The sequence below is a fragment of the Juglans microcarpa x Juglans regia genome, chromosome 5S, assembly GCF_004785595.1.
Source record: "Juglans microcarpa x Juglans regia isolate MS1-56 chromosome 5S, Jm3101_v1.0, whole genome shotgun sequence".
Classification (NCBI taxonomy): domain Eukaryota; kingdom Viridiplantae; phylum Streptophyta; class Magnoliopsida; order Fagales; family Juglandaceae; genus Juglans; species Juglans microcarpa x Juglans regia.
Window position 1 is genome coordinate 5,286,225 of NC_054603.1, and position 25,917 is coordinate 5,312,141.

The window sequence follows — 25,917 nt, forward strand, 5'->3', positions numbered from 1 at the left end:
AAGTTAAACATCCAATATCTATTGTACAGTGTGAACGAGAGACTGTGAAAGATATAAATAAGTTTATTATAGTGGATATTTCCTCCCCAAATCTTCCTTGGATGTAGACTTAATGTCGAGTCACGTAAATCTATGTGTCTCCCTCTCTTTTACATTCTCATTATTTATTTTTCATTCACTGTCATAGACATACGCATAGCCGCACCAAACCACGTCAAGGGCACCAAACGACATAGATCAAAGTCCAGATCATCATAGTGGGTCAGAAATGACTTTTTCTCTCATTTCAGTTTGTTGTGCGAATTTTGGTTTACTTGCAAAATATGCCAACCATTGTAGTTCTTTATGTCCTACCTCGTTTGTTTCAAAGCGGCCAAAACTGATCGAGTTCAATTGAAGTAACAAAGTGATGTTTCCACATTGACGTACTGGTTCGGCTTAGGAAACGCATGCAAATCATGCCCAACTGAACAGCTAAACCGAATGAGATTATTGTTGGCTGGATTTGTTTTGAACAACTATATATTCGTAGCTTCAAAGAGGGACCCTTTGGTTGTTATAAATCTTTGGTCATTATGAGGACCAAATCGGAGATAAAGAAAGGAGAAGAAAAATGCTAAAATCCTTACTTATATTTTCAACATTAAGGCATCATACTTGATTTATTTCCGTATTAAAAATAGGACCCCCACTAAGTATAAACAAAATGGAGAAAAATAGAATGCACCAGCCGGGAATCGAACCCGGGTCTGTACCGTGGCAGGGTACTATTCTACCACTAGACCACTGGTGCTATCATGCCCACAGCAATCTTAAAATAATTCAAATACTGCGAACCGTACTACATTAAATAGCGGAGTTCGCGCAGAGTGCGTCTGTCTCTCCAAATTATATAAAGTATAATTATAAGAATATAAGCATATGCGGCATGCCACTCGATGGGGCTATGATTAGGTTCAAAGCAACCTTAAAACTCGACTGTTGCATCCACAAATGGCCCAATCGTTGCCATGCTCACCCACCATTACAACGGCGCTTATAAACCTTTGATCTGCACAGTAATGATATACTTTCTTTTTCTTAAGAGAAATTAATTTGACCTGATTTACAAGCTTTCAGCTAATTCAAGATCAGTAATGATGTCTCATGAATCATTAGTAGTGAAGACAAACAAAGTGGCTGAATTAGACACCGAGTTGTTTCTTTTCTTTTTTGTAGTCAAGATTAATATTATAAATTACATAGAAGCGTTCATATGGTTACATTTCCGGATATCCTTGCGATTCTGTGAATATACCGAGGCGAAATGGATTCAACCAGAGATTTTTGTGCAGCCCAACATGTCAAATCAAAGAACTAAGTTGTTTCACATTAGAATAACGTACTCTAATGCCAGTTGAATAAATAAGCGCATCCAGTTAAAAGGAATTCCTTAAATGTCAACATAATCGTCCTCGTCAGGATCCGTCTCATTGTCCCAGTCAAGTTTGAAGGAGCTGGCTGATCTCATTAACTCTGTTAGGCCAGTGAGATCCTCTAGATAAGTTGGATGGTTGATTGCTTGGATAATAAATTCCATTCCTCTTTCCCGATATTCGGATACCACCTGATCAATTGATTGTGGTGGAAGTTAAAACACTCGTTGATGAAAAAAAGACGAACAAAAAGAAATGGGCACAAGATGAGAAAAAGGAAAACGATCAACAAGACAAACAGTATGAAATACTTGCAGAATCTATCTGAGTTGAGACATACATGTTTGATTCTTATACACACACACACACACATATATATACACCACCATGTTGTTTGAAAACAATAACCAAGGAAATGAATCTAAAAAGCAGCACTAGAAACAGTAATCAAATGAGCAAGCAAAACTTACAGTGCTGCAACAAGCTGTGCAACTGTTTGAGGAGTGACCCACAAGTGCCATCTGAGAAAATTGAGAGAGGGAACCTCGAATCTGGTGGGGTAAAACACCAAGGGGCTGCTCACTACTTTCACTGGTCAAGGAGTTTGCAACCTCCCCTTCTGCATATATCCTGTACATTTGCAGTTCAACACCAAAAACAACAGCCAACTGACAATCTCTTCAAAACTCCAAAAAATAATGAATAATGTCTTTTCACATAGCCTTACCCTTGAGGGTGATGCAGGATGCCCACCAAAAGTTCAACGGCAAGAGCTGAAGCAATAGGAGCAAGCCCTGGTCGTGTAACAGTGCATTGCTGGTCCAATGTGCGGTTGGCAGTTGACTGCAAAAGCGCACAGGAATTATGGTTGAGTTTGTTATAGATAAAACATATAAAATATCGTATCTCTGGCTTTCTTGAAAATTACATCAATTGGTGCAACCACATCGTTGCAGAAGTAACAGCCCAATCTCTGCCTTTCAACTTTATCAGCTTGGGCAATGTTTTCCACCGCAGATAAAGCATTAGCAGCTTCAACTTTGAAGTCATGGCTAGAGACAAAAGGACCAGCTCCATGGCGCATAACCAAGAAGCTATCAAACCCTAGAGCTGCTGTTATGGTAATCTGCAAATAGAAAATCATATGTATGCAAGTGAGGCTGATATCAATAAATGAAAGACTAATTGTTGGAGTTGAGAATGAGACCCAAGCTTGTTGGAAAAGAAAATGCCAAATGTAACAAAAACTATCCCAAGGGAAGAAAACAAAAGAATTAAGACATAGACCTTGTTCGTATTGGCACAGAGAAGTGTAGGTAACCACCGACTTTCCCTTGTATCAGTCAACAAGAAAACTGCATCATGAGAATCAATCAAATCATGCAAGCGTCTACAATCTTCAAGCACACTATCCTCTTCTTGGCTAGACACGGGGTGCCCAGGCATTGGTATAGCCATCACAACACCTTCTGCATCCTGTAAAATGAATGATTGAATGCATGCGTGGTATGAAAAATTAACATCTTTCCAGAATAACCCGTCTGATTAAAGGAATGGAAGGTAAAATCACTTACAACAGCTGGGAATATGCGAGTGAGACTTTTAACTGCTGCTGTGGCTTTAAATTCACCTCCATTGAGGCAGTCATCCAATGTATAGAGGGACTGCCTCAATGGATTTGACATAGCAACCCTGCCACTGTCAAGCAGTGTAATTTTCCGCACCCCCCAAGCCTGCAATATGCATAAATTTTTTATCACCCAAAAAGATAAGTCTTATACTTTAATCATAAGTTTTTGAGCTCTCACCATAAGCATGCGAGCAACCTGGCATCCTAGCGTACCTGCTCCTAGTAGAAGACACTTGATAGATGACAAGGCATTTAAGTTCAGGGATGGTAAAGCACGCCATCTCATTAGTTTTAAATTCAAATCTGCAGCAGATATGGCCAACCTGTAAAAAGAATGTCTCAAAATGCTAGGGTAACAATAATACCATTATGGAAATAGAGTGACAGTGCAGACAGCATACCTAGTTGGATCCATGGATTTAGCAAGGCTAATAGACCTGGGTACTTGCCTCCCTTTGTTATGTTCCCACCCCACTGCATTAGGTAAAGATTGATGATCCCTCCATCCTGAAACATTATTAACAAAAGGTTGAGAAGATTCAGGCAGACAGAAATAAGTTCAAATGAGAGAGAAACAGAGAGAGAGAGCAACAATCAATCAGAATAGAGCTGTTACCCAATTTCTGCCGCTCTACCTGGTGGAACTGTAATCAAGGCTTCACCAACAAGGGACGACCCCAAATCTGCGAAGCCACGACTCTCTCTATAGCATAAAAAGCGAACCGACTTGAGATTCCATCTCACACAAATAAGAGCAAGGTAGTTGCGGAGAGGCCAACCAGGATTGTGTGGAAGATGACATGGGTCATAAAATCCGAAAAGCAACTGCCAATAAAATGCAAAGTAGACTTAAGAATGACATATCCAGAATGTGGTCCACCAACTAAACATCCCCATGTAAGCCTATTTTTTTTCCGCCATAAGCATATTGTGTTTGATTAACTGGAATGAATTACAGATATTTAAAGAGTCATGTGGACAAACCTTGTGACCATTGCTTTGACAGGTTTCCCAGTCCTTCAGATGCTTAACAGTTGCATGTGAATTTGGATCAGTACTGACCAAAAAGAATGGCACATCTGCAGCAGAAACCTTAAACTTTGACTAAAAAGAAAAAAATAACATTTACACTCAACTAAGAAAAATAAAAAAACTTAAAAAATTGCAAATAATGAGGAGACATATTTACCTGCTGTTAAGCTTGAGTTACGCCACTCATTACAAGCTGCAGAAACAGATTCTGCCTACAGGTCAAAATAACAATTTGGGCATTAAAATGGAGATAGAAGCATAATAGTTAGCTTCATTATTTTCAACCATAAAAGTAGTCTCAGCACCTCTTCTAAGCTAAAATACTGTGAAGCTGGCATTAAATCAACCAAGGTTGCAGGAGGATCAAGCACCAGAACAGGAAAAGCAAACCAGTAATGAAAGTTCCATTTTTTCAGGTCTGCAAACGAGATAAGAAGGAACCTTGAAAGCAATGCACTATCCTCCACAGCCCTTCCAGTATGAATGTCGTCCCAAATCTAGATATCAATAAGAAGTTGATTGCTTATTTAAACAAAACCAAAAAAAAAAAAAAAAAGATATCAACAAGTAAACTTGTAACACCAGATTTGTACTTCCAATCAAGTCATACAACAATACAATCTAAAATTGCTAAGCAGCCAAATAAACTCATCCTAGACATAGAAATACTTTCTTTCTTTTTTTTATGTCGGGAAACCTCTCCAAGGCAAGGCCCTTCGGAGTAATCCCCAGTCCCGTGCACCGCACCCTCGGAAGTTTCCTACACGGAATTGGTTAAATCGCAGGCTTTTCACCAGGGGTGTGACCCCAAAGGATTGTTTGCACCCATGAGGTGTTGAACCTTGGAACTTGAAGGGAGTGATGCCCCAAGACCAAGGCCTTCACCACTTGGGCCAACCCCTTGGGGTTTCCTGGAGATAGAAATACAGGCTACAGCACATACAATTCAAGAATTAAACCCATTACAAGAGGCACCTTCTTTGCTTCTGCCCTTAGCAAGCTCTTCTTGTCAAGCGTATGGAAGCTTTCAATTGTATTCGTGTTGTAAAGAATGCCCCGGATGGGGCACCTGTTCCTGTTTCCACGACTTGTGGCTGCTGTTGAAGATTGCTCGTTTGATTCAGAAGGCAAAGACTGAGCTAGTAGAGTTAAATTATTTGACACCTGCGGGTGAGAGCAAGGTGCATAATAACCTGCAAAACAAGGTCAGTTTTCAATTCAGAACATACGGAGTTCACAAATCTTCATATCAAATAGTTTTGTACAACACTATGAAATTCCAATAATGTGTCAAAAATTGGGACCAACGGTTCATACTTTAGCTTAGATTCATAATTTTCGATGCAACAGTAGGTTACTTATAGTTTCGCTGATATGAATCCCTATTTAAATATTCTCTTAGAATCTAAATTCCTGTTCGTAAGCACTCTTCACTATTTGGGGATTTCACTTTTCACGCTAATGAATCTAACTTAATCATCTGAGTTAGTTGACCCAAACTTTTCAATCCTTTCACGACCACGACCGAAAAGAAATACATAATACTAAAAGGTTCTATTACTCCCCCCTACTTTCTCATCAACTAACAGCAAGTTTATGCAAAAAATAAAATTATGATGATGCTGATCGCCTAACCACAACACCAGCACAAAATACAGGATTCCAAAATCTGAATACTAATTAGGGCAACAAAAAATAAAGAAAGATTAGAAGCACATAGAGTGAAGAAGAGCGAGCGGTACCAGTGATGGGAATGGGAGATTCGTCGATGCCGAGCTTGTTGAGCTTGAGAGAGGACAGTCTGTGCCAGAAACCCTCGTCCACCGCGCTCTGGAATTGCGCGAATACAAGTATCGATCCACTATCGTGCCCCGCCATGGATTTTCTTCTCCGTTTTCGGTTCCCTCTGATTTGCGACTCTCCTCTCCCTATTCTTCTTCTCCTCCTTCCCCTCCTTGATGGCTCTGCCTCTGGCCAGGTTCGGCGGGTTCTCTTTGGTTAGATCGATTCGATTGTAATATTCGGAGCAATCAAGATTTGCCACGTCACCTTTGGATCCCCTAACGTAGCGGCTTTAACTCCCTAATTATTTGTGTTTTTTCAAAGTTTATTAATTATCGCATTTTCAAACTAACTTCCTAATTTTACTTATTGAACAAGTTTTAGCCAAAGAGTCAAAATAGATCGGTGTAGGGAGCGAGTTCGTTACGAGTAGCTACTCCGAATTATATTTAAAAATAGAGTTTTACTACGTACAGTCATTTTTACATATTTTTTATACATTTCATTGATGTAATTGGTTAAAACAGTTATTTTATATTAAAAAAATAATGTAGTCAATGACAATAATGAAGTGCACAAAGAATATGTAAAAGTAACTGTACATAGAATATTTATTTAAAATAATATCATAATTTTGGGATGGTTTTTTGTAATTTATCAAAAAAAATAAAAATTAAGCCTAATGGGATTCTAAATTAGAAATGTTAGTTAGACATAAGTTCAGGATGTTTAAGTCTGCAAAGTTTTTGAAAAAAATAGAATCTACTTAAAAAAATGTATTACAAGAAGTTTGCACACCTAAATTTATATAATTTTTTTTTTTAATTTAAAATCTTAGTGTATATCCTTCAATAAAAGTTATATAAAGAATTTTAACTTGGCAACCGGCCTGCGTCCCCGCCGAGGCCTCGCAGCTGATGTGGAATTAATTTTAAAAGAAAAAAACAAAAATTGAATGAATCAAAGACAGTTCTCGAAGTCCTTCATCTACGACTCATCGAAATCCCCATCCCCACGAATGCAGAAGCCATTGTCTTCCCCCCGCTCCATTGTCTCCGAATCACAGTGGGCCTCTCACGGCGACCGCAAACCTCTCTCTCACCCACGACGACAACTGCGACTCAAAGATCTAGACTGTGTGACAACAACGACCACAACAACTAGAATCCTTCATCCACGACAGTGACCACATACAGAATGCTTCACTCCCACTCTTTGGTTTCGCTCTAGCACGAACACATAAGCCACAGACCAGAAAGACAAAGCTTGGGAGAAGACGAAGCTAGGGCCAAGACGAGGAGAAGATAGCTCAGGACAAGACAGCTTGAGCTTTGACAATTAAGGCAAAGACGAAGCTTACCCATTTCATTTCTCTCTGCTTTCATTTTCTTTCTGTCTATTTTTTTTTTTAAATAATTCCATGTCAGCCACGAGGCCGCAGAGGGGACGCAAGCCGGTTCACTATAGAATTTCTCAATGAAAAATGATGTTGACAACCACAAGGGGGCACCGGGGGGGAACTGTTGCCCCCGTGGAAAATGAAACGGCGTGTTATGATATTTATCAAAACGATGCGTTTCATTTTTTCCTTCAACCCTGGATTGCCCCCCAAACCCCTTCTCCCTTCAATCATGTTCAACCCTCAAACTCATTCAGCAGTCCAGCTCTCTCTCCCTCCCTTCATCTTTCCCATGAACTCAATCGATGCTTCGTCTTCCCTCCTTTTGTCTTCCACATGAAAGCCTTGCCCTAAGCCCTACGAAATCGAAGCAGTCTTCCCTCCCATTGTCTTCCACATGAAATCTCTGCCCTAAGCCCGACGAAATCGAAGCCCTTACCCACGAAATCCCCCCTCCCTTCATCTTGCCCAAGTGATGAATGTCTGAGGACCCACATGAAGCCAACGAATCTCTACCTCTCCCTCATCTTCCCCATATCTTCCGAGCCACGAAGTTGTCTTCTTCCCCTCCTCTGGAAACAGGTTGGCCATGTTCTTTAGATTTTGCATTAGTTTCAATTAATTTATTAGGGATCATGGACAGTCAAACAGAGTGTTGGGAAGAAACCATGTTTGGCCGATCAAGCACTCGATCTACATTATTTTCATGGGAAAAATTATTTTAAATTAACTGATCTTTACATTACAAAGCTCATTGACGAAGAAGTGGTTGTAAGAGTGTGTGATGAAGAGAGAGATCAGGTGGCAGTGGAGGAGTTGGAAAGGCAGTGTGAAGTGGAGCAGCATGGCAAATTTAAAGGCAAATTTCAAGTAACAGACTCTCTTGAACTTACATGTCAAGATATTGACAAAAGTTTCCAAATCAAAGCATTATGATCCCTATTCTTGCAGAATCTCTTGATGCCTAGTCAAGGTGTGAGAAACCATTTTTGATCCCCCTGATGATACCCAAGCTTGCATCTGTGAATTTACCTGCTGGAGCTGTTTTAACAATCGGTCTATCCCATATTCAAAATCATTCTCTGAAGTATCAGTTTTTCCCATGCCCTTTGTAGAAACCACCTTACGATATGAATTCATTTGTTCATCCAATTGAGCTTCAAGCTTTTGAGCTTGCAATCATAGACGGATGAAATACTCACTGGAAAAATTACATTTACGACCTAGCAAGAATTAAAGAATTAAAACGCACATAGTACAGCCCATGATGAATGCCCTGTTCAGTACATAAAAAAAATATTAATCGGCATATATGTTCTTAGAATTATGTAGTCCTATCATCTGAGATCTAATATGCTAAATTGTTTGTTCAAGCTCAAAATGGGATAGGAGATAAATCAGCAAAGAGAAATTAGGTTGAAGAGGTCGGTAGACAATGTAATTATAGCAAGAAATTCTTCATTTATTTGTCAATCTACCTTCTTGTCCAATACTTGAGAGGTTGCGGCCGATACATATAGCTAACGTTTATATGGCTAATGATTGCAACAATTAGGATCAGAGATTAAATTTAGACAAGGAAAAGGCCATCTTTACCTAAGATTTTTATATGAATGATAAGTTGATGATAAAATGTCATTGCCATCCATGGAGAAAAAAAAAATCCCAAGTTTTAACAAATGACCAAGAAAATGGAAAAGTTCTCAAGGGAGGGAGATGCAGAAATTTCTTTTATTATAAGTATGGCGATAATTGAAGCAAAAAATAAGGAATCACAAGCTGATCTCAGACATTCAATTTTTCACTATGTAGAAACTCCAATTTCGGCTGCCGACAAATCGAAGGACAAACAAAACAATTGAAGTTTAAACATCTGTACTCGCAGAGTTCCGAACTTCCTTATTATAAATTTCCCAGCAATCAAGTAGAATTAAAGAGAATGATTAAAGGAGGAGAACAAATCAAACCTATTTGCGAAGTGCGTCCAATGAGCTCAGCACATCCATCGTTCCTCCAAATTCTCTAGTATATTATCCAAAGTTTCACTCCTCCCTCTTCTTCTTGTTTCTTGTATTTCTCTAAGAGATTTGGATTTTAGAGGTTGTTTGACAACTACAACGCAATGAGGAAACGGGAGATCCAAAGATGACAACAACACAGTGAGGAGATGAGAGACCCAAAGACGACGACGACGCAGTGAAGAAACAAGAGACTCAAAGACGATGACGAGGACGCAGTGAGGAAACAAAGTTGTTCTTTCATGTTTTCTATTGTTGTATTGAAATTCCGAATTCTTTCCTCCGGTTCCGTCCCCCTTTTTTCATTATTGTTTCAATATATCAGCTAACGTGGCGCCGGTTACCCAACGGTTACGCCCGACGGTTGTCTATAGCATTGTTGATAAGAAATTAGGCACACTCTAATGAGTTTACGTTGTTATTGTTGTAATTGTCAAGTAATGTAAGGCCTCAATCTCATTCACAACATTTCATATTAAATCTGTAATATTTCAATACTGTTTGTAATGAGATAATGAAAGTTTAAATCCTCAAGTCAAAGTTAGACTTGAAATTAAACTTCTTGCAAATCAAATCAAGTAGTCCCCGATCATGTGTTCGACACAGGTATGCCTTCACAAGTAACGCAGAATTTCAATCACCCACATGATAACATATGCGTAGCTAGAGTTTCAGGATGAACTAGATGATGTGTCAAAGAAAGAGGCCTTTCGCCTTTTAGTTGGGAGTGTTGTACTTGGGGAGTATTCTGGTACGACAGAAGCTTTATCCATTACAGAACTGAGGGCTTGGTAGACATTATCTGCAATAACTTGGCATTCTGTCATGTTAATATTGTCACCTTTGCAGCAAACGTAAACGAACTCGTTCTTCACCCGGCAACCCAAGGTTGAAACTTCCGACTTCCTCATCTCAAGCTGAAGGGGATCAATGGCCTGTCTTAGATTAGAGAAAAACTGCGGTCGGTAATCACAGCAGAGAGATGCCCTGTAAGACATTATTCCATCTTCTGCTCCATCATCAAAAGGCTCGACTCTCACCTCATCAGCATCCATGGGAATGAGAAAACCTTCGCTTGCTTCAACTGCATTCTTCTTCAATTCTTTCACTTGGCTTATTACTTCAGCAAGCAACGTGGCTTTGTCCATCTAATTCAGCAATGAATTAATCTCCATCAGCACTAGCTACCTTATAAACCGATTCAAACGATTTATTTCTATAAAACTTTGATGTGCATTATTGAAATGGCCCCTGCAATTATATTTCACAGCTGAAGCTACTAGCAGATACCATACCAGCAACAGACATCATTTTCTTCAACAATCATAGCACCGGATGAAAATCTGATAGTTAATTCAAATCTACTTCTGTTGTGGGAAGAAAAGGGCACGGAAAAATAAGCATTAATTAAATTTACCAGGATCATGATCTAAATGCTTCCTTTTTTCATCAAATTCTCGAATCTTTAAAGCTCAACATTAATTTAGGCAAACCAAGAACCCAACAAAAATAGTATAAAATAGCTCTAGATAGACGAAAGAAATGAACAGATCTGTGTCTAGTATTAATTAGCACCATCGCTTATTACGACGACACTCGATTAATTCATTGTGCTGCTATTGTTGATGATGAACAACGCAGAAATATAAATTAATTTACCCTTTCAGTGAAGGGCATCAGGCCATGAAGAGTGGTGAGATGAGCGTTGATTCTCTCCCTTCTCCTCCTCTCTGCCTCACTGTGACTCTTCAAAGCTGCCAAAGCCTTCGGCTCCGACAACCCTTTCTTTCCAACCCTTACCGGAGCTTTCACAAGCTCTCCCTTCTCGCTATCCAAAACTAACGAGTGAGATAGCGCCGAACCGCCAAGCAGAACCCCATCAAAACCTTCTACACCGTGAGGAAAAGGGTCAAACAGCCTCTCAAAATGATCGGACTGTAGTGAAGAATTTGGTTTATAACCATATGAAGAATTGGAGTTATAAGAGTAGGAAGCCATTTGCGTCAAAGTTTCTGATAAAAATATTATGAACCAAAGCTAGCTAGTAGATCGTAAACGGGGTGGGCGAGCAGTTGGGCAGAACCAAAAAGAGAGCTTTACGCTTTGTGAACAAATTTTCTTGCTTAGAGTGTTCGTGGTGGTGGTCTTCGTCTTCGTTCTTGTGGTGTGTCTGGTCATACGTACATTCCATTAATAGGCTCAAGAACAACGGAGGAAGTGTTTGTGGAGGAGAGGATCGGCAAGAAAATATTTTTTTTCTTGTTCATGGCGTTGAACTGGAGCATTTCGAGGTAACTAGAAGAGGGCAAGTTTTCGATCACCTTCGGGAACCGAGAGTTAGGGATCCAGAGAACTGAGATTTGGATGCAGGTTCGAGCTCGAGAGGATCAGGCGAAACCAATGGCGTTGATACAGATCAGCTAGCTTAGCTCGGAGAAAGCAACGATGGTTTGCTACGAGGGAGTCACTGGGATCTATCATGACCGTATTAATAGCATTGGTTTCCAACTTTATACTTTTTCAATATTGAATATAATCGTTTTAAATTATTTTACAAAATTCAATTTTGAAGAGAGAAAGATATATTATATTATTATGTATAATTTTTTTCTATAAAAATAGTTAATATTAAATTATTTCATATAAATTATGTGTGACGTAAACATCTTCAAATAAAATTATTCGATTAACATTACCTAACTCCGAAGTTGGATTTACACGTCCTACTTACGTCAAATTATTTAACATGAACATTATAGCTGCATTCCTAAAACATGACTCATCATTTTTGTGTAGATTCTATTAATTAAAAACTTTAAATTAACTATAATTGCTTTCTTTCTCTAATTTCATTAAATAATAGATTTAAATCTGTCATGAATTGAAAATTTGAAAGGATAATTAGGGCCAGTCTAAGTTCATTATTTTGAAAGGGTCAAATCTAGCTCTCTATCATTTGAAATTGTTTATAAAATTAAACAAGCTCATCCATTTTATATAACTTTTCATTTGAATGATTAATGATATAATAAGCTACTGGAAATATGTTATAAAATTAAATGTAATTAAAGATGATAAGTTCAAAATCAAAATAATATTATTTTCTAAAATATTATTATTACTTTCTTTTTTTTACACAAAAAATATAAATTGAATAATATTACGTATAATTTTCAGATAAACAAGTGATGCACATGTTTCCTGAAAAGAAAAAAAAAAAAATCTCACTAAACAAAATGTTTTTTTTATTTTTTATAATGAGATCTATTTTTCGTAGGAAGAGACTGAGATCTTATATATTTAAATCTTGTCTCATATGAATCCTTGCTTTCAGGAAAGTGTGCACTAAATTCTAATATATCATTACTACGTACGGACGACGGGTTTGAATGCAAGGGAAAATAAAAAAAATAAAAAATTATGATCCTTGAATTGATGGGCATATATGCAATGATTTTTTATTTTCTATTTTTCGTTATAAAGAAAAGTTATGTTTGGATGTTTAATTAAATTGAATTAAGTTGAATTGATATGATATAATATTATTATTATTTTAAAATTTAAAAAAATTAAATTATTTATTATATTTTATATTAAAATTTTAAAAAATTATAATAATGAATTAAAATGAATTTATGTAATAAACGAAACTGGAACAACGTACCTAATTTATATTAGAAAATGCTAGTATGCTAATTTTGAGTTTGTCTCTTCATTTTACTGTTCTTGTATTTAATTTTTTTATTTAATAATTAAGGAAATGATTTTTAATATATTGATATATTTTTTTATTTTTTAAAAATATTTAAATATGTTACAAAATTAAATAAATTAAAAATTAAATTTATACTAAACAGCACTTCCATCGATCATTACTGACGGCAGCCATCATCATTACTGACGGCAGCCATGACTCATTTATATTTTATGTTTGAACAAAAATATTTTTTTTCTAAAATTCAACTACGTAGGTAGATAGATCATTCTCGTATCGTTTGTATTAAAAAAAAAAATTAGGTCAGTTGATTTTTTTATTTTTCAATACCTTGGTCCCCATGGTTTATTCCAGAGAATATACCTTAGATCTACTCGCATGAGCAAATTAAATACTCAATCACTAGAAATAAATATTATTCCGTACAATTACAGTATCATGCCAATCTAAAGGTTGTTGACATTACAAACAGATTATATATAGATATTCCATGCATTAGATTATGGACTTTTTAGGGCATTAGATTAATATGGATTCGGACTTGAGTTTGGAGGGAGAAATGAGTATTTGTAAATAGAGAAATAATAGTTATAATTATAAGTGTGTAAGTGCCGTGCAATCATTTTAAAAAAAAATAAATAAATATGACTCACAAGAAAAAACGTTAATTTTTTATTAGTAAATCTCTCTTTTTTTTAAAATGATTGTATGGTGCTTGCGTATTTTATAATTATATGTAGTATTACTCTATTAGATATATATTTAATTACGGTATGTAAGTTTCGCGTATTCCTTTTAAAAAAATAGAATCTACCATTAAAAAAATAATTTTTTTTATGTAAGTTTTAAATTTATTTAGTTTTCTCAAATAAGTATATAGAACTTACACATTTTAAGCATGTAAATTTTATTTTTTGAGAGGAATTAATAATTTTATTGTAGTAGATATATATGACGCAAAACGTTATCATATTTTCTGCTGCTTGTACCCATATTATTACATTTTCCGCCAATATTTATTTTTGAGTAAATTTATTCATTATTTTTTTTTATCATTATTTTATCATACCATGATATAGCAATAAATAATAAGTTTATAAGTAAAATATAATAAATATATTTCAATTATTTAATACTATATTATGAAATGATAAGGAGATAATGAGAATTAAGATGATAAATAACATTACTCTTTACTTTCACAAGTTTCACTGCATCCATGAAAACTATTACTTTCTAATTTTTATTTTCTTTTTATTTTCCTTCTTCCATTTAAAATATTATTGTATTTTGAATTTTCATACCCGAAAGGGATCAAAAGAAGAGAAATGATAGTTGCAGTCATGAGTGTGCAAGCGTCGTGTAATTACTTTGATAAAAATGAATAAATACAGAACCTACATAAAAAAATTAATTTTTTAATAATAAATCTTATTTTTTTTAAAAATAATTACATAATATTCATACATTCTACGATTATATTTAGTATTATTCACAAAAGAACGACAATAATCGAGACAAAGGAAAACAAATCGGAAATTGTGAAAGATCCCGTACGTAAATTAACAAATAATGATATTTCTACATTAATCAAAAGTTTTTATTTACTTATTTTAGATTTAAATATTACATAAATTTCTCTTCATTTAAAAAGAATTGTAAAAAGAAAAATTGTATGTATACTTTAAATTATTTTATAAGGCTCGAGGTTTGGTTTGGCAACGTCGTGATTCGTCATGTACAGGTCACTCGCATCATATTCATATTACTCTTCTTTATTTTATTTTATTACTGTTAAGTTCCTTTTCATTTCTTTTTGAATAAATCTTCGTAACCTTTTCACACTTTATATTTTTTTAATTTTTGTTATTTTTTTCTTTTATTAAATATTTATTATATAAATAATGAATAGAAAATTTAAAAAGAATAAACTCAAAAAAAATAATTAAAAAAAATTAAAAATTTTTAAAAAAAAAGTGAAGTGTGGAGTGTGAAATGTGGTGGAGGTTATGTAGCAAAACTCTATATTATATAAATTGAAATAATTAAATCTAAATATTTCAATCAGTTTAAATTTTTGAGATAAATAATAATTTTACATAATATCTTTTTTTTGAAAAAATAATTTTATATAATATCAAAATAGAGATCATGAATTCAAATCTTAATTCTATATAATATTATATTTAATTAAATAGATTACGATTATGATGAATGTTGTGTCAAACCATGATGATTGGTCATGACCTGTGGCCAAAGGAATAAATAAAAACAAAAGAACAAAAAGATCATAATCATCGGTCCACAAAACCTAGTCAGTCATACGAGCATCTTTAACTAAATAAAAAGACGGCACGACCAGAGATAAAGACAACTCCCATCCAATGTGGTATTAATGGAGATTTAAGGCATGAAATAAAGCGTGCATTTGGCAAAAGACACTTTAGCATTCATTCATAGGTCACTTATCCACGTTCTAATTATGCGTATTTATGTTATCTTCATGAAGCATGCTCGATCGAGTGGATGAATCATGGCTATATATTCATGCATGGAACATGGAACCCACATTCCATGTATACACAAAGCTAGACCTATTTGATGTAACAACTTTCACTTTTTACCCTCTTTTTCTGGTTATATTAATATAGGAAAATTTTATACACCATACTATATATCATCTCACTAAGTAAGATGTGACACATTTATCACTATTAAATGATCATTTATTACATATTTTTTTATCATCTAATAGTGATGAATGTATTAGATACTACTTAGTATGCTCAAAATAGGATGAGAGCAGGGGCGGAACTAGAAAATCTAGTTTGGGGGGCTAAGTTTAGAAAAAATAATTTTGGGAGGGGCTAGATACTTATTTTTATATAATCTACTCTAAAAAATACCTTCTAAAACTTAATTTTCATCAAATTTTAAAAAATTTGGGGGGCCAAAGCCCCTCAAGCCCTAAGGTAGTTCCGCCCCTGGATGAGAGTATAGTATATAATATTACTCATTAATATATTGTGTTTAAATCCTCGTGAAAAAATCTCAAAAGCTAGGAGACAAAAATAGTTGGAGAAAATGAACAATCTTTTCCTCTGATTTAACAACTTCTTATCGACATTAAATAGGTCGATGGTTTCACCTCATCTTATCATTACAACTTTCTCAAATTTTTACATAAAATATAATAAATAATTCAACTTTTACAAATTAAAAAATAATTATAATATTAAAAAATAATATTTTATTCAATTCATTTCTCTATATACCTAAGATTCCAATTGTTATTTAAAGAACAATAGCTAAAGAAATGTCTTCCATGACAAGGCCGGACCAGTCGTGCGCATATAGGAAAGACTTGGTTTTTAGAGGCCTGCAGCCATGCATGATGGCCTTGCATTGTCACCCTCTTTCATTCCCTGTTATCCTAGCACTTGATACCAAGAACATTTTTCAATCTACATTTTAAATGTTTGTAGGGATTCACGATCAACCTATTAAAGAGGAGACTGAATTTATATATATCTAATTACGACGTCAGCAAAACGTCTGCTCCTACGTACACCACCTATATTATATCTTTTATTCGAATTAGATGTTCCAACTCTAAAGAGAAATAACAGCACATCATGTGGTTCTTACAACATTTGTACCGTCCATATAAAACTTTTGGGCAATATGATCCCTATGTGAACTATTTTAATTTTTTTTAATCTTTTCGTGCAATTCACCATCCATCAGTTAATTAGAAAGGATATCGATTAACCAAAAAGCTTTTCATTATTTATTTATTTTTATTTTTATTTTTTACGTGATAGTAACCCTTTGAGAGAGAGAAAGAGGTATGTTTGCATGCATTGTGGTGTTTTGATAAACTTTTTATTTGATTTTATTTCAAAAGCTGGATAAGAAAGAAAATAGAACAAAACCTATATATAAATAGAAAAAATTTATTCATTATCTCAACTTCCATCATTTCATGATGTGGCATTAGATGATAAGTTTACAAGTGATATATAATAAATAATTTCTAATCACTTAATGCTACATCATAGGATGATGGAAGGATGATGAAAATTGGGATGATGAGTAGCATTACTTATATATATAACTGTAAGTTATTTTTTTCAAGTTATAATATTTCTGAATTTGAGGTTTTTTTTTTTTTAACAACAAAATTGGATTATATATGGAGACTCAAATTTTTAATTTTAATTTTTATAAGTTATAGAGACTCGATCCTTGAATAGTACAGTACCCTTCATGAAAGAGCTAGCGAGGCAATGGCATTAGATTGCAAGATCATTAGCGGATCTGAAGTTTTTATGATTCTATTAATCCTTTTTAACTCATGCTTAACTTAATACAACTATTAAACATGTAGGTTAACTATACTAACGAGGAGAATTAACATAAAGCCCTTCAACATCATGAGTCAAGAAAGGCAACTTTCCTGTGGGATTTGTTTTAAGAGTTGGTAATTTGTTGAACCCATTCTTAAAATATTTAGAAAAATTAATGATTGATTTAAGATCCATGTTGAAGCTTGGCATGAATAACTTCTTTTGGAGAAATAAGCAATTATTTAATAATGAGAAATTGTAGTTGCAGTCGTGAGTGCACAAGTATCGCATAATTATTTTGAAAAAAATGAATAAATACGATATCTATATAAAAAATTAATAATTTTTTAATAATAGACTACACTCTTTTTCAAAACGTCTGCACGGCGTTTGTGTACTTCATGATTGTATATAGCATTACTCGAGTGCGTAAGTATAATAGTAGATCCTACTTTTTTTCAAAACGATTTCACAGCCCTTACGTACTCCACAATTATATATAACATTACTCATATATAAATTATTCTAAGTCTTGGAAAAAAAATAACATGAAGTTTTTTTAAAAATAAAAAGTGATTGGCGATTTTTTTTTTTTTTATGATTTGGTTTGAAATCATTAATTAGTAAATGGAGTTTGAACAATTTTTAGGAGTAAATTCAATAGTCCTTATAAAAACTAGTCGCACACTTGAATTATGAGGTGGAAGAACTTGTTAAAGGTAAATACACAAAAGGGTTATGCTCGTTCTAGATTTTAGAGTTTAGACAAACAAAAAAAAAAAATTTGAAAATTCTGAATTTATGTTAAGTCAACATCTATAAATATTATTACAAAAAATAAATTATAAAGTATATAAAGAATATAAATTAAGGACAAAGTTTGTGAGAATTAAATTCATCTGAACATTATTAAAGAATAGAGTATTATTTTGGGATTGTTAAGCGTGCAACATATGCATAATAAAATTTTGTATAACGATATATACAGTGATAAAATACATAAGTTCAAATCAATCATTTTGAAAAAATATAAATTTTATTATTAAAAAATTAATTTTTTATATAATCCCGCTCGATCCGATATTCTAATTCTACTTTAATTTATTGAAAATATTATTTTATCCGAGCCCAAGTACAAGCCAAAGCCCAGCCCAGGTTCAAATGATTGGGCGTCGTCTCCTTTTCCTAGTGAAATTCTCTCTTTTCTTGAAAGTGCTATTATTTTAAACCCTCTGCGTTGGTGTGCAGCCTTGCAACAGAAAACATGTCGAAAAAGATTCATTGAGATTAAGGTACTTGTGGCTCTTCTTTTTTTTCCTGTTCACAAGGGTGTCTTTGCGTGTTTCTATATATATATATATATATATATATTTTTTTTTCCTGTTTTGTTTTACTTGTTTCTGTCTTTTGGATCTGCAATATCTGTTGCTGCTAGTGTGTAACCCTTTATCTTGGAATATAAGGCAGATCCATTAATTGCTGCTTACTTGTTTAGTGGAAATCGTAGGCGCTATGATCTTCACTGACCAGTGGCTACTCCCATTGTTACCGATGAGAAGGTTGGGGGGGGGGGGGGGGGGGGGGGGGGTTGGTTGTGATTGAAGGAAGGCTTCATTTTGTATGGTGAATTCCTTGAACCTCGGGATTCTTTGTCCCGGAAACCCGGTGCCAATAAATAAATAAAGTCCTTGTGCAAGTTGTCACAAGTTTACTTCTTTTTGGGTACATCGGTGTGAAGTGGTTCTGTTTACAATCTAGGTTTTATAGGAAGTATTGCAGCAGTCCAGAATTTCAAATCGGGAAAATGATATCCAACCATGATATAAGACGAGAATGACACTTGTGAAGAAAATGAAATCTCCCTGTATTTGTAGCGTATCGCATGTTTTTATGTAGCAGGGAAAAGGACTAAATCACTTGTGTCATATTGAATAAGCCTTTGCAGTATATGATTTTATGGGAGTACCAAAATAAGCCATGTGAGAATAAGTGTTTTGTTGCAAAGAGGTCATTTTTATATCCTCAAACTTGGCCATAGTCTATTTTAACATCGTTGTTTGAGCATAAGAGAGAACGTGGGAATATTTTATACTTTTTTTCCCTTAGTCTTGGGTATCTCATCATATGTTAGGTCTGTGGTTCTGACCAAACAGGAATGTATTGAACATGCTTCATTTCGGGGCATCTCTGGCCTTATGGTAAGGTCCATATCTAAGCTTAGAGATGTCCATCATTCTTGAGTATTCTAAAGGCACCCAGGACATTAGCTTCTGACTGCATACTGCATGAGGATTGATTTCATTGGAGGATGAACACATAAATATTTCTTGTTGAGAGATGAAGCCTATACCATACTCCATCTAGCAGCTACCTTGTTCACAGTGTGAAATCCCAGAAGACTAAGAGTTCAAGGTGCTTTATAAATTGGAGCTCCTTTTTGCGACAGATGTTTTCCAGGTTCAATGGAAATAGAATGGTGCTGGGAGAAAAGTCAATCCCATTAAGGCAATTATAATTTCTAACTACTTTCATGCATGCTTCGTTTGTTAAAGGAGAGTGTAGGTGGCTAACTGATAAGCGAAAATTATCGAAATAGTTAGCTATACGCAATGAATGCCACAAACATACCGAGAAGAAGATTCACCAGCATAGGTTAGGTATTGATTCACTCCCAATTTCAATTGACAAGATCAAGGTTATGGATTACACAGAAGTAGTCAATCGTAGTATTGGTATGAGAGCCCGTGGGGGAACAAGGGTTGCATTTCTAAAGGAAGTGGGGATGCAATGGATTGTGCACTATAGGCCATGTTTCATAAGCAATTGCTTCTGAGATTGAGTTTTTTATCTGCATTTTGCTCTCTTTCTTTACTTTTTATTGTCACTTTTCAAAGTACACATCCTTTTTTGTCTCTGTAATAGTTTATCCGTGGGACTAAATTACCTATCAAATAAAAATATACAAATACCTATAAAAAGAATAGTTCTTCTATACATGGTAAATCTGTGTTATCCATTATACCTACTTGAGAAGAAGTGATTTTGAGAACATACAAGACTCGCCTTGAAATTTCAATGAATTGAGTTCTGTTAACGGTATCTCGTAGTGAATATATTTAATCAGTTGGAATCTTTCTTTTCCTTTGTACTTTTTTATGTGTTAAACCCCTGAATTATGTATAATTTTAATTATAAATACGGGTGCCAAGTCAGAGCACCTAGTAAGAATTAAGCATTTGTTCTTATTCTATCATCTCTGTTATTTTTATTTCACTGCTCTTATGATACGGTCTTAAAACATTGATACATATTTGGAATAGTTTTCTTAGCAAGTTCTCTCTCTCTCTCTCTCTCTCTCTCTCTCTCTCCAAATTGGCAGTGTATAGAGCAAAAGGAAAGTCTCTGAAGCATTTGCAAATGGCTGCAGCCGGTAACTCTGATTTGGAACCCATCCAACAACCTCAACTAACATCTGATAAGAATATGCCAGTGGCAGATGCGGATATCTCCAATCTGGAAGCCATTCAAAAACCTGAAGTTATATACCGCTGTAAGAAATGTCGGAGAATTGTTGCTGCTCAGGAGAACTTAGTTCCTCACAATCGTGGCAAGGGAGAATCATGCTTCAAGTGGCAAAAGAGAAGTGGTGATGCCTGGAGAAATAAAAAGGAACCTATTGAGTGCACTTCCATTTTTGTGGAGCCCATGAAGTGGATGGAAGCAGGTGAGTTTACACATTTGTCTCGTTTTGCCATATACGTTCCTTCATAAAATGCTAAAGCTTGGATTTTGAATTGGCCAGTGCAAGATGGTTATGTGGAAGAGAGACTTCACTGCATTGGCTGCAAAGCACGCTTGGGTTACTTCAACTGGGCAGGCATGCAGTGCAGCTGTGGAGCTTGGGTTAATCCTGCGTTTCAGCTGCACAAAAGCAGATTAGATGAGTGCCCTATATGAGGAGAGCGACTCTTATTGCTTTTAGAGTAGTCGGAAGTTCTAGTAATTATGCAAGCAAGATAGTTTAAACTTTCTGTTTTATAGATGGTTGTAAATAGTTTATAGAAGTTGTTTTGTTATGGTTCCTAGAGAGTTTAAACTTTCTGTCTGGATGACTGATGTAGATGTTCAAAATGGGCCTACCCTTACTGAATGCTAGCCACTTGATTGGAATTATGCTGCAGCTGGTTATTAAGAACCTTTTATCAGATCTTCTCCATCTTAAATGAGTTGATGCCTTATAATATAGCCTAGTTATTACACAACAAACTTATGTGACATTGCTCATAAAACTACTCTCTTTTTTTCATCTATATTGGAAATATTTTGTTATTATATAGAAATTATGACTTTATGGTTTCTCTTGAATGTGTTTGCATCTCATGTACAGAAACATAAAGTTTCAAGAAATCGGTAGAAACTTGCTTTGTCAGGCCAGTAAGCCTATGATTGAGCTCAATTTTGAAAAAATGGGGATGTGCTGGTAGCCCTTCTGTGGTGGCCCCATTCACTCTAGAAGTGGTCGGACAGAGGTGGCTCTGTTCGAGCTGATCTTACCATGAGTTTGAGTTAACTGCAAAAAATTTCGACCCCTACGATTAAAATAACTAAAATTGGAAACAAGTAGAGCTTTCTTGACATTTTTTTTTATTGGAGTAAATACTTAAATAGCCATATTGTTTCTCACTACAAATTTTTATACTCCAATTTAAAACTTTTCATTATATTTTCAACTTTATCATTTGAGTCATTCTTAGGCTGTGTTTACTTGTTGGAGTGAGCTCAATTTATTCCAAATTAATTATTGATGAGACTTACTACTTTTTAAATTTTTCATAAAAAAGTTAAAACTCATTTCAATATACTTCATATATTCAAACACATATCAATGTGATCTGCAAAATATTACTATTTACATATCAACTAAGATAATTTGAAATGACCTTAGCATCCAAACGCAGTCTATACTGTTCAAATGGCACATGGCACCCATTTGTTTTTACATTTCGTTCAGTGATCATTTGAATTTAAGAACAAGAAATATTTCGATATTGGTACGTTCCGGTGTAACAATTCAAAATTACCTATCTGCAAACTGATAATTAATAAAAGAAATACATTTATCTATATGTAAATGTGTATCATTATGATTTGTGTGTATATATGGAAGAATTGAAAATTTCTAAAATGAATATATATTAAAAACATTATAAAAAATGTAGAGATATTGACATTAAAGATAATATTAAAGAAATCACAAACTTTAGTTAAGACGCAAGAAAAAAAAAAAGAGTGATAAATTATTAAAAATAATGAGATTTAAAAAAAAAAAGAATGAAGGGATATATTTAAAGTTATGAAAAATTTAAATTATATAAATGTCTTTTAGATTTTAAAATTACATGAATAAAATCTAAATTTGAAATTTACAAAAATGTAATCCAGACTAAAGAAAATTACAAACTGGTCATTAAAATAATTCAAAACAGAATGTAATCATCATGAATGCAAATTTCGGCCGAAATTGAAACGAAACAAAGTGAGAATGTATATTACTCCAGAACGAAAAATTCGAACCAAAATGAAACAGAATTCAAGACTGTGGCTATCAAAAGATTCAAAATTAAAGGATTAAAACTAATTTTTTAAAGCTACATAGGCAATTTTGTCAATTATTTATTTTAATAATAATTTTATATAAAAAAATTTACATTATATCGTTATATAATTTAATTTAATTAAAAGGTAAGTTATAAAAATTGATTAGTTCAATATGAAAAGATTTTAATAGATGAATGAGAATAAGTTGGTTTTTGGGTAAATTAATCTCGACGCCTCGCAGCGAAGCGTTTTTAAAGCTTTAAGTTTTAACGCTACTTCTCCACAGGAGGGTTTCCAACAGAGAGAAGAACTCCCGATCAAAGAATTCTGGTTAGATCCCAGGTTTTCGCTGCATCAAATACGGATGCACAATGTCCAGCGGTTCATGCGGCTGCACCAGTTGCCGCAGCAAGTACCTCGTCCGCGACGACATCACGGGGAGCCTGGTATGTTCCGCTTGCGGCCTCGTCCAGGAGTTCGACAACTTCGATGCCCAGCTCGGTGGCCTCAATGGCCCCCAAGGCACCTTCGTTCGCGTCGGCACCGCAGGTACTGGCACCCTTCACAATTACAAGGAAACGAAAGTCTACGCGGCCCAAACCCTAATCGAAAACATCACGTTTAGCTTAGGTTTGTCTAGTTCCAAATCCAACGACGTCAAAACAATGATTGCCACGATCACTGAGAACGAATTCGGCCAAGGCGATTGGTTCCCTATTCTAATCGGCGCTTGTGCCTATGTCGTGATGCGGAAAGATAACAAATTGTTACCGATTGCCGAGGTGGCGTCGATTATTGGTTGTGATATTTTCGAATTAGGTAGAATGGTTTCGCGTGTGGTCGATTTCTTGGACCTGAAAGGGCCCGAGGAGTTTCCGGAATTCGACATCGTGGCCTCTTTCGAGCGGACAGTGAGGAATAGCCCTAGGTTTACGGGAGTGGGGAGGGATAAGGTGGCAAGAATGCTTAAGCAGGGGATATTTCTCATTCAGTGTGCTGTGAAGTGGTTCTTGACGACAGGGCGGAGGCCGCTTCCAGTGGTGGCTGCAGTGCTGGTTCTCGTGGCAGAGTTGAATGGGGTGGATGTGCGGATTGATGATGTGGCCAAGGAGGTTCACGCCACGGTTTCAACGTGTAGGTTGAGGTATAGGGAACTTTTGGAGTCACTAGTGAAGGTGGCCCAAGTGTTGCCTTGGGGGAAGGATGTCACGCTCAAGAACGTGGTTAAGAATGCACCTTTTGTGATTCAATATATGGAGAGGAAATCAATGGAGAAGCCTGTTGAGACGAGCAAGACAAAGGGAGTAGAAGGTGTTGGGGTTGATTTGAGAGATGTGGTTAGCCAATGTTTAAGGAAAGATGTCGAATATGGGACTGATCTGAGAAGTGTGGAGAATGACTCTCAGTATTTTGAAGTTGAAAAGAATAGTGGATATGCTAGATCCAGGGATGATGATTTAGAGAGGATGAATATTTCGCATGAATGTTTGTCCCTGATGTACACGAAGTTTTTAAATGAGAGGAGTCATACAAAGTCCATTGAAGGGGATGGTGAGGTTCGGAGAAAGAAAACGAGGAGAGGGTTCGAGCCTCGTCCATGTAGGGATTGGTGGAATGGAAAATCAGAGTTGACCAAAAAGCTTTTACTCAAGCAAATATTGGAGAAAGATGTAGGTTTGGATGCTCTTCCCCCATCCTTTGTTAGTGGTTGCAGGGCTTATAAGAGGAGGAAAAAAAGAATTGATGCTGCTAAATGGAGAGTTAATAGAGTTTCGCATCCATCAAGAACTGATTTAGTTGACAGCGGTGATATATACTCTTCAGAAGATGTAGATGATGGGAAGAGGAGAAAGCGAAGAAGAATATATGATATTGATTGGGAAGATTTTATTATTGAAACTCTCCTTCTGCATGGAGTGAATGAGGAGGAAATTGAGAAGGGGCATTACAATACCTTGCTCGACCTACATGTTTTTAACGGTGGAATTGTGCCACAGATTCCATCAAGGAAGGAATAGTAGTTGGAATGTACTTGCTCGCCTTTGCAACTTCGTGATCAAAGAGGTGGTTTTCAGCGGATCTTTTGTTCGAACTGCTGCTGCAGGAAGAAACTAAGTACTTTTTGTAGTATTACATTTTGTAAATGCATATTCATTTGCATTTTCATTTACGGATAATTCCCCCCCGCGCGGCGCCCGTGGATATGTACTCGTTCTCCCAATGTGTCCATTTTGGGCTTGAAGGTCCTTTTTTTTCTCGTTAAATTTCCTGTTTTGTTTTGTTTGTTTTTTTTTTTTCCTCAAAGATTTTTCCATCCTGTCGCATCTCTTTATCAACGATGTAACTATATGTTTTTGGACCGAACAATGGTAATATACTAATTTCTAATTTATGTGAGGGCTTTATTCCTTAGTCTTGTTTATTCTCTTACTCCCCCTCTCTCCCCTTAGACATCTACTTTTTCTTTGATAAGAAGTCATTTTATCAAGAAGAGGCAAATGCTTCAGTGCTAAGGAAGAAGAGGTACTCCTAGAACATAGATTTGTTATTCTGCTCAGGTCGCCATTAATTAGAGCTTGAACTGGTACTTGGAGTGACTGTGACAGAGGCTTTTAGATGGAATGGATATTGATACTTCTCCTATTGTTGAACTGCTTCTGGAGTTTCAATTTTCTCAGAGATGCTCATGATTCTTTTGACTGTAGATGGCAATGTGCTCACAAAATAATTGTATGAATATCATTATCTATTAATTTACAGTGATCTTTTGTTGTAAATCCTAGTTAGGTATTACTCACGTATACCTCCCGTGTACTTGTCTGTGCCAATTATTAAGAATAAAACTTCTTAGATTACCTATCAAAAAGAATTTTTTCTTTTTGCAGTGGTGCTTTTGATCACTTGTTTTTTTTTGATAAGTAATGCTTTTGATCACTTGTTACTGCTTCCAATTCATTCAAACAGGTCGTGGCATTCATA

General features: G+C 35.3%; 4 protein-coding genes and 1 non-coding gene across 5 annotated transcripts; 2 read left to right on the plus strand and 3 right to left on the minus strand.

Annotated features, from left to right (window-relative positions):
* Window positions 1–722: 722 nt before the first annotated feature.
* On the minus strand, window positions 723–793 carry TRNAG-GCC. Its single transcript has one exon. It is a non-coding gene; the product is annotated as a tRNA-Gly (tRNA).
* Window positions 794–1,343: 550 nt separating this feature from the next.
* LOC121268050 (ubiquitin-like modifier-activating enzyme atg7) lies at window positions 1,344–6,136 on the minus strand. Its single transcript, XM_041172164.1, has 14 exons — window positions 5,820–6,136; window positions 5,053–5,270; window positions 4,383–4,574; window positions 4,235–4,289; window positions 4,030–4,124; window positions 3,681–3,870; window positions 3,447–3,552; window positions 3,224–3,368; window positions 2,990–3,148; window positions 2,703–2,891; window positions 2,344–2,541; window positions 2,143–2,258; window positions 1,886–2,045; window positions 1,344–1,606 (listed from the first exon to the last, which is right to left on the minus strand). The coding sequence occupies exons 1-14, from the start codon at window positions 5,953–5,955 to the stop codon at window positions 1,433–1,435; spliced, it is 2,133 nt and encodes a 710-aa protein (XP_041028098.1). The 5' UTR covers window positions 5,956–6,136; the 3' UTR covers window positions 1,344–1,432.
* Window positions 6,137–9,814: 3,678 nt separating this feature from the next.
* LOC121268051 (transcription factor bHLH30-like) lies at window positions 9,815–11,713 on the minus strand. The gene is made up of 2 exons (XM_041172165.1): window positions 10,936–11,713; window positions 9,815–10,424 (listed from the first exon to the last, which is right to left on the minus strand). Exons 1-2 carry the CDS (start codon window positions 11,272–11,274, stop codon window positions 9,948–9,950), a joined length of 816 nt encoding a protein of 271 aa, XP_041028099.1. The 5' UTR covers window positions 11,275–11,713; the 3' UTR covers window positions 9,815–9,947.
* A 6,843-nt stretch (window positions 11,714–18,556) lies between these two features.
* Window positions 18,557–21,545, plus strand: LOC121268536 (probable inactive dual specificity protein phosphatase-like At4g18593). Its single transcript, XM_041172849.1, has 3 exons — window positions 18,557–18,632; window positions 20,720–21,064; window positions 21,143–21,545. The coding sequence occupies exons 2-3, from the start codon at window positions 20,758–20,760 to the stop codon at window positions 21,295–21,297; spliced, it is 462 nt and encodes a 153-aa protein (XP_041028783.1). The 5' UTR covers window positions 18,557–18,632; window positions 20,720–20,757; the 3' UTR covers window positions 21,298–21,545.
* Window positions 21,546–23,158: 1,613 nt separating this feature from the next.
* LOC121267892 (plant-specific TFIIB-related protein PTF2) lies at window positions 23,159–25,350 on the plus strand. Its single transcript, XM_041171997.1, has one exon. It carries the CDS (start codon window positions 23,310–23,312, stop codon window positions 24,954–24,956), a length of 1,647 nt encoding a protein of 548 aa, XP_041027931.1. The 5' UTR covers window positions 23,159–23,309; the 3' UTR covers window positions 24,957–25,350.
* Window positions 25,351–25,917: the final 567 nt, after the last annotated feature.

Excerpts from the sequence above, each read along its gene's own strand:
- LOC121268050 (XM_041172164.1), bottom strand. The coding sequence starts at position 5,955 with ATGGCGGGGCACGATAGTGGATCGATACTTGTATTCGCGCAATTCCAG. Across the intron at positions 3,871-4,029 it reads GTCAAAGCAATGGTCACAAG|TTGCTTTTCGGATTTTATGA; the intron begins GTTTGTCCACAT and ends TTTTATTGGCAG. Across the intron at positions 3,553-3,680 it reads CTTGATTACAGTTCCACCAG|GATGGAGGGATCATCAATCT; the intron begins GTAGAGCGGCAG and ends ATAATGTTTCAG.
- LOC121268051 (XM_041172165.1), bottom strand. The coding sequence starts at position 11,274 with ATGGCTTCCTACTCTTATAACTCCAATTCTTCATATGGTTATAAACCA. Across the intron at positions 10,425-10,935 it reads TGATGCCCTTCACTGAAAGG|ATGGACAAAGCCACGTTGCT; the intron begins GTAAATTAATTT and ends TTGCTGAATTAG.
- LOC121268536 (XM_041172849.1), top strand. The coding sequence starts at position 20,758 with ATGGCTGCAGCCGGTAACTCTGATTTGGAACCCATCCAACAACCTCAA. Across the intron at positions 21,065-21,142 it reads CATGAAGTGGATGGAAGCAG|TGCAAGATGGTTATGTGGAA; the intron begins GTGAGTTTACAC and ends TGAATTGGCCAG.
- LOC121267892 (XM_041171997.1), top strand. The coding sequence starts at position 23,310 with ATGTCCAGCGGTTCATGCGGCTGCACCAGTTGCCGCAGCAAGTACCTC.